This window comes from Labrus bergylta, chromosome 17, assembly GCF_963930695.1.
Source record: "Labrus bergylta chromosome 17, fLabBer1.1, whole genome shotgun sequence".
NCBI classification, from domain to species: domain Eukaryota; kingdom Metazoa; phylum Chordata; class Actinopteri; order Labriformes; family Labridae; genus Labrus; species Labrus bergylta.
Window position 1 is genome coordinate 21,831,714 of NC_089211.1, and position 8,782 is coordinate 21,840,495.

General features: G+C 39.6%; 1 protein-coding gene across 1 annotated transcript; it reads left to right on the plus strand.

Moving 5' to 3' along the window:
- The first annotated feature begins 537 nt into the window (after positions 1-537).
- Positions 538-4,464, plus strand: edf1 (endothelial differentiation-related factor 1). Its single transcript, XM_020638413.3, has 5 exons — positions 538-779; positions 2,423-2,474; positions 2,667-2,827; positions 3,618-3,711; positions 3,822-4,464. Exons 1-5 carry the CDS (start codon positions 702-704, stop codon positions 3,881-3,883), a joined length of 447 nt encoding a protein of 148 aa, XP_020494069.1. The 5' UTR covers positions 538-701; the 3' UTR covers positions 3,884-4,464.
- The last annotated feature ends 4,318 nt before the right edge of the window (positions 4,465-8,782 follow it).

Sequence of the window (8,782 nt, forward strand, 5' to 3'; positions counted from 1 at the left end):
ATTGATGTTTTGTCACAAAAACAAAGACTAAGGGTTATTGTGTTGACTGATGTAATGTGCGTTTGAAACGGGCGACCAGTATGGAGGACTAAAAGTGCCAAAATGAAATATATAAATATATAAGTAATTAAATCATTAAATGTGTCATCAATTATTTAAAATTAAATAAATCAACAAATATATAAATAAATATATAATTATTTAATTAATTAAATGCATGTGTTATTAAATAAATATTAGTATTTGGTAAATTTAAAATTGGTAATATATAAATAAATAATTTATGAAACACATAATTAATTAAATAAATGTTTAATTAATTATTTAAAATATTAATTCAATTTATGTACAACCACATTTAATCATTTTACTATTTATTTAATTATTTCACTATTTATTTAATCATTTCATGGTCCCTCCATATACCAGGCACTCCGGGTCATCAGACCAGCCTGTGTGTATGTAGGTCAGTATGCTCCGCGGCTCCACCGGTAGAGGGCGCTGCTGGACACCCCTCTGTTTTGTAACTGTTAATCACCGTTTTAAATAAAGCTTTGGCAGAACGCGTGGGTGATATTTCTAGAACACGCTGAAGTGGCACTACGGAGCTTTTTTTTGAACACACAGCGTTGAACTTATTTTTGTATTTTTATTAAACCCGACGGGTATCGAGCATAACCCCCCCCCCCCCACTGAAAACAATGGCAGAGAGCGACTGGGACACCGTGACTGTGCTGAGGAAGAAGGGCCCGACTGCGTCCCAGTCCAAGTCCAAACAGGTTAGCACGAGTCCGTCGTTGTTTCCTGTTTGTTTTGAGGCAAATTCTCCAACATGCGTCATTTTAATCAATCCAAAGATGATTGTCGACACTAAAATAATGTGTTTTGTGTGTGTCGGGGACGTAAAAATACCTTTTTTTTGCGTGTGTTAAAGCTATCTTTTAGACAGTGAGCAAATAGCCCTCATGTAGCTAACAATACACGTCTAACCGGAAAGTGATCTTGGCTTAAATTCAGCTTTTCACAGGTGATTAATGTGTGCTGGTTGTTTGGTAATGCAATTAGCTACACAAAAGGTAATTATGTGATTGGGTGTGTTGAAAGCTGTACTGCAACCCAGAAAATAAACAGTGTAGTGCAGTGTAACTTCAGGTGATTGGAGACTAATGTGCTAAAACAAACATGAAACAACTCACTCAAACTACAGGAAATAATATATGTGGAAGGTATCAAATCAAAATCACGATTAATTCAACGTTTTAGAGTCATGAACGATTGTTTCGGTTTTGTTTTATTGCCCTCTTAGTTCACTAACATGGTCTCTTTTGTAAATATGCTCAACCTCTTAAAGGTGGGATTTATCAAAGAGTGCATGTCTGATTTTTATTTTCTGGTTATTTATTGAATATTTCAATCCATTGCTTTAAATTAAAACGACACATTTGAGTTTTAAAGTAGAAATTAACTTCTCTAAAGTTGGAGAAATGTTTCAGATTCTGTGGTTTATGTTCATAACTTTATACACAAACTGTCCTCAGAGGACACAACAGTGAAACAGTAACTCTCAGGGGAACTTTTATTTTTATAGCTCCAAACAGATTTACAGGAACCCATGTTTCCCTTTGAGTAAGATTGTGTATTTAGTTTAGATAATAAAACATAGATTGTTTCACTTCGGCTTGCCTCTCCCTTGCTCCCTATCCCTCTTCCTGCATCTTATCCCATCTCTCCCCCTATCCCCTTTCCAAGCCCAGTGTAGTCTAGACCTGTGAAGGCTGTTTCGTCATGAGCCGGGGATCCAGCCGAAGATGTCTGCCTTTTAATTAGACAGTTTTTTCTCTTACCACTGTAACTTTTGCTGCTTTGCTAAAGTGCTCATGATGGATATGTTGGGTCTTTGTAACAATGAGTAAGGTCTTTTTACCTGCTTTTTGTAAAGGGTCTCGAGATAACGCTTGTTATGAGTTGACGCTATACAAATAAAAATTGATTGATTGATTGATTGACTTCTCCAACTTTAAGATTTCACAACTAAATCTACATAGTGCACCTTTTAAAGTCCAGCCCCCGCAGTGTCTGTAAGGAATAAAGCTGGCCGTTGTACAAATGTATTTGATGACCCCTGCTCTATAATGTCACACTGCACATAAAAAAAGAACCAGTTTTATTACGTTATGTAAGTCTGTTTGGTAAACAATGTCAGCCGGCCATTACGTTCAGGGGCAGTAATTGTTCATGGTATCTTCTGTTTGACTTATTGCACCAGCTTTGATAAGCAGATTGGTCATTTATTAACTCGATGATTTGGTGAAAGGAGCCTGAGTAGAGCGACATGAGCATGGCCAGACTGCAAGCTGCTGTCACTAAATCTGATATACATATTTTTAAATTCAAGATTTGTACTTGTCCATCTTTTCTCTAGGCTATCGCCTCTGCTCAGAGACGTGGGGAGGACGTTGAAACAACCAAGAAATGTAAATTTGTTTTTATATTTTATATTTACTATTTGGGATAAATAGTTTATAGTGACCAAATTTTGATAAATTTCAAAGATTCAATTCTTCTTCCAAGTTGTCGCTCCTGTATGAGAAACACGACGAGCCATAACTGAGTTCGATGGTGTCTACCACACTGTTTGATGCCCCACATGTAAATGTATCACACAGGGTCTGCAGGGCAGAACAAACAGCATGTTTTGACCAGGAACACATCCAAACTGGACCGTGAGACGGAGGAGCTGCACCATGAAAGGGTTCCCCATGAGGTGGGGAAAGTCATTCAGCTGGGCAGACAGGAGAAAAGCCTGACCCAGAAAGACCTGGCCACTGTGAGTATTGAAAAAGAGGCCTTTGTCTTGTTTTGTAAGCAGACAGTAAATATTAGATGTGATCTATGTGAGGTAAGGTAAGCATTCAGAAGTGCATTGACTGAAAGCAGGAAGTCGTTTGATGTGTTTCCCAGCCATAAAAGAACTCATTAGGCACCGCGCTGTAAAACTAAAGGCATGAAGACGAGACATCTTTACTAAGACCGGATGTGTAAAATGTTCTCCACTGCCTCACTTAACTATACATATTCAGAAACATTGCAAGACATCTACTTCTGTCATTTATAATTCAATAAACATGATAGAAAAATAAAAACAGTACTTGGCAGATAATGAGAACAAACGTTTTTACAAATTAGTCAACTGTGTTTTGATCCAGCCAGCCAAACATAAAGCTGTGCTAACATAAAAACCACCGCTTGTAATTAGTTGAAGGATTAAATGTCAACAAGATCCTTTCTTCTGGCTAATTGTTTGATTAAGTCGTGGTATTGCTGTTGCCCTGTTTATCAATCCAGTCTTGTTTTCTTATGTCGCCTCTACGTTATTATTTCTGGTTTATGTGGTGTGGATCTGCTGGCTGTTACACAAATAACACTCAGGCAGATATTACTGATACTTGAGGCTCAGGTCATTTCAAATCGTGTTCAGTTTTCTGCCTTGACATCAACAATCCGGCCCCTGAGAGGCAATGGATTCCCAGTTCATGTGCTGAAGAGTAGATTAGCTGTTATTGGGCCTTTTAAACAATTCTAATTTTTATTTCATGACGATGAATGTTTCCCTCCAGAGAATTAACGAGAAGCCTCAAGTCATTGCAGACTACGAGTGCGGGCGAGCGATCCCAAACAACCAAGTCCTGGGCAAGATAGAGAGAGCAATCGGTAAGAAAACGGCTCTCTGTTTTTTAATCGTCATATTTTTTTGTTTTGTTGTTATTAAATTCTCGCCTGCCAGTTGTAATACCCTCGTGTTCCTCGTCTGTCACAAACAGGGCTGAAACTGCGCGGGAGGGAGATTGGACAACCCCTGGAGGCAAAACCCAAAAAGAAATGAACACAAAGCCTCGAAATCAGCCCCCCCTCTCCCCCCCTCTCCCCCCCTCTCCCCCCCTCCAGGTCCCTTTATTCCCAGAGACTGTCTAAAACCTGAACCTGTCTCTCTCCCTCCCCCCTCTCTCTCTCTCCTGCATCCCTCCCTCTACCTGGGCTGATCTCACCTGCGTCCTGCCTGAGGACCTGGTGCTCCACTGCATCGCAAGCTGCAGACTGACAAGTCATCTTAAACACTCTCTCTCTCTCGACACACATAATCTAATGAATGATTCAATGCATCACAAACTCTGAGGCTCTGTGTATTTCTTTGCACTCATGTCTGCTTAGGCTATGGCATGATGAATTCCACCTTTTTGATAGTGACGTTAAATCCTTAAAAAAAAGAAAAAGGTGGGATTACTTTTCATGACCGATCAGACTACTTTGACTAACGTTGATTCTGAGCATGATCTAAAGCCAAAAGTGCTTGATTGCAATGTTTTTTTTTCACACACTTCAGACAGTGGGTGAATGTCATTTCATTTTTTAAAATGTTTTTATGCTGTGCTTTGTTTTGATTTACAAATAAAGTTTGGCAACTCACGACATTTCTGGGTGTCCTTTAATAGAGAATACCGTAGAGCAGGATATCACACAATAAAGTCCTGACATCTCAAGTAATTCTGGAATATTTATTATCATTAACAACTGATAAACAACACAATGTTAATGTGTGTACAATGACACTGTGTACAAGAACTTGCACCAGCATTTAAACCAAAACAAACTGCTGCCTGGTGACACCTCGGCCATACTGAAGCCTCCACTCTCCTTCAGTAGCACACCTCCAACCCCTCTCCATACACAGTTATCAATTAGAACGCACCATAATTAAGCACCAATAAGCAAAAAAATTGTCCTTAGCTCAATCTGCTGATTCCCTGTGTCCTGCATTGTTGTGTTAGCAGGCAAATGTTAGCACACGTTGGTTAACTCGGCTTCATATAACACAGACATTGACAAAGTAACCGCGATCTAAAGACACTTTAGAAATCCAAATAAGCAGTGACCAAGCTGTGTTATTCTTCTTTTCTCCTGTTGTTGACTTAAACAGCTTTATACACACACACCGTCCCGTCCATCATGTGAACAGGATGTAAACACGACTCTACAGCAACACAGCTGGCAGGACTCAGGCCTCTCCCTCATTGGAGACAGTCATGACTCAGAGACATTTACAGAGGATATACTTGATTTATGTTGTATGTGTAAGATGTTGCACATTCTGCCTTTAAAATGTTAAAAAATAAATAGCAATTTTGATCCACTCCCACCCTCTACCCAGTTAGGAGGAAAAAAAATCTACATTGACCTGCCAGTCGACTGTAGTTGTAATATTTAGCCACTAGATGTCAGAATACTTCCAGATATATGAGGCTGATAGTTGCAGTATAGTTTGAAACTTTGTGCTGCAGAAAGATGTATGTGCAAGCCTGATAGAAAGTCCTCAGTAGAAGTGCTGAACATCCTTTTTTTTTTCCATCTTATAAGTAATGTATAGCTGTTTTTATTTACATTTCAAAAGCTTAAATATCTCCCTACAAGTTAAATCTATACAACTGCCAATGAATGTACAGATTGACAATGTAAACAACAACAGTGTAAATTATGTATTTAAGTGTTTTTTTTTTCAGGGATAAAAAATGTTCTGGCATGTGCAATGTTTAGAATGACCTATGCCAAAAGCTAATCTAAAAATGAACCACGTCTGTTAAATGAAGCTGTCGTCACCCATCAAATGTTGAACACTTTGCTTGGACTGACCTTGAGCAAGCTTAGCTTTAAGCAGCTCTCCTTCGCAGTACTTTTCCTTCCTCTGCAGTGCACCTCTTCATACCATGGGTTATTGATTTGAGGATTGTTTTTAAGGCTGCCTTCTGTTTTATTAAAGATTCATGGACCTCATTGTTGCTGAATAACAAAAGCAGCGAAGGGGACTTGAGGAGGGGGAGTGAGTGCAAGTGGGGCAGAACACACTCGAGCTCAAGGACTTGGAACATGATTCCAACAATACAGCACGGAGGGGTTGTATTGACGAGAGCTTTGAAGGCCGGTGGAGTGTGAAGGACTAGGAGGGAAGCCGAGGAAGTCTGAAGGCTGAACGCTGGGATAGTTTGTTCAGCTCCTACTCTACTGCTGAACTTAGAAGTCAGGAATGGTCGCAAATTAACATCCTAGATCCTCCTGTTAGACCTTTATATTCTCTGACAAGGTTCCTGTAACATACTGGGTTGTACTGTGGGTAATATTGTGATATGTTACTGAAGCTTGGGGATTTCAAAATGCCACCACACGGAGACAAAAGACGAGCATGCGGCATTCAACCACGAGGTCCTCTGTCCTGTGTAACCTCTGCAGAGCCCTACGGTGCAATCTCTACTTTGGGGAGATAAGTCTTGCGTATTGCCTGTGGCCCATCTGCCAATCAATGTGGTTGTCATTAGCAACTCAAATTCAGCAGGCAGCAGATCACACCTGGGGGAGACTAACTGCTGTGACTTTAATTGTCCATGTGAAGTAAAGAACTTAATTACTTAGAGAGACTGCGTCGTTCATAAACGATACTCCTCCTGACTTACCTTTTTGATCCTCTAAATAATTTACATTAACTGAAATAAAACGTCAAAACAAGGCTTTTCAAGAAACAACATCCCGCTGAACCCTATTGTATGTTTGAAAAAGTACAACATAATTAAAAAAATGTTTTAGAGAAAATGTTTTTAGGTCCCAACATCTTCCATAACTGTACTGTTGTTGTTGCCGTATCCTGTAGATTTTGTTCTGTTTTTTTTAATTACTTTATTGCAATAATTAGATTCATCATTCCTACTGTTTCTTTAGAATAAATTGCAATAGTTTTCCCTTTTTTTTATTAATTCAATTGGTAAACAAAAAGCTACAAAAATAGAAAATAATTCATGACAACACTACCACAAATAGGCTTGTGACTACAAGACTTGTGAAAGCAATAAAAGAAAGGGGAATAGAGAAGGATTTATAAAGGCTAAAATCAGCAGAGATGGGGAATCATTTTGTCCACAGGGGGGCGCCAAAATCAACACAAACTAAAAGTTTCTCACTGGAGCTTTAAAGGCAGAATGTGCAACATCTTGCACATCAATATATCAGAAATGAGGTTTATCCTGTGTAAATGTCTCTCTGAGTCATGACTGTCTACAATGAGTGAGAAGCTTGAGTCCCGCCAGCTGTACTGTTGTTGGAGCTGTGTTTACATCATGTTTACATGAACGGGACGGCCTTGTGTATAAAGCTGTTTTAGTCAAGGACTAGAGAAAAGAAGAATAACATACTCACTGCTTATTCAGATGTCATGTAAGTGCCTTTACATCACGGTCATTCTGTGTCAGTTTATGTGCAATGTGAAGCTACGAGCTAACCAAACTGTGCTAATATTAGCCCGCTAACACAACAATGCAGGACGCAGGCAATTGCAGCTCAAGCAAAGGACAATTTTGTTTTCCGCTTGCGCTTAATGGTGCTTAATTACGGTGCATTATGGTGCGCGAGTGGAGAGATGTTGGAGGAGAGCGGAGGCTTCAGAATAGCGGAGGTGTGGCCAAACAGCAGTTTGTTTTGGTTTCATGCTGGAGCTCAAGGGCGACATCTACTGGATCAAAAAGTCACACATTCTTCCTTTAAGCATGTTTAAAACATACAAGTAACTAAAGGAACGAACCAGAATTAAAGACTAATTAAACCTATACTTAAGACGAAAACAAAAGGTCAAAAATAAACAAAATAAAACTATAAATTAAAACTACATTAAGCCGTCTGTCCTGACACATGTTCTCACAGCAGAGGTTTTATCTTGTAATATTAGGAGGAGCAGCAGCAGCAGTGAGTGTATTACCTGACCGGGCTAACAGCTGGAGCGAGGGGCGATGAGGTGAAACATGGATTTAGAACAGCTAGGACACAGACGGTGGACTTCCCTGCACCTGACACACATCTGCATTTGGGTCCTTCTGGGCTAATGTCAAATCTCACACCACTGTATAATGATGTGCATGTTTTTTTTTGTGTGTGACAATTTCTCGATAGCTTTCCTTAAACCAGCTCAGCCAGCCAACAATAACCATTAAATATTTAGAACATTAATGGGGTGAATACATAATAATGGGTGAAACACATGGATGGTAACTCAGCACATGGTCATTTCAGCACACTGTATGCTTTCATGCTGATGGTTTCAGAACATGTTTTCATTGTTTTTCCAAGTAGCTGTTGACATTTGCTTATAGATATGTTTGCACCTTTATACTGCAGGGTGCATTTATGTATCCAAAATCATACAGTATCCCACCACCTGGTATTAAAGAAGTAAAAGAAGATGATGTGGTTGATTGAAAGTACGGAAACACACTTATCACCAAAGATATACAAAATATTCTAAATCTGTGCATGTATTTAAAATACTATTTGTGTTATTTTCCATGTTTGGTCGCTCCTTTCAAGTGCAATAAATAATCTCTGGAGGTCCAACAGCATGGCAGATTTTTAGAGTGTATGTTTCCTTTAACTGTCTGCTGTGTTTCATATTAGATTAAGTCTCCCACAGTAGGTTGTTGAAGCTTTCTTTCGTGCTTAAGCTGCGGGAGGTTTAGTTCGTTGTCTTTTGTTTTTTGTCTCCTCGGGTCCTGCTCTGAAGTCGCTGTGCTGGGATGCATATTTGCTCGGATAAAGTATGCAGCCTCCTGACCGACCGGTGTGCTCACTGGACAAACAAAGACCGAAGCCTTGCTGTTGTTACCAGGGCGTTATTTGGATTCCTGCTCAACAGGCTGCTTTACTCGGTGAGTCTGAGTGTGTGTGTGTGTGTGTGTGTGTGTGTGTGTGTGAA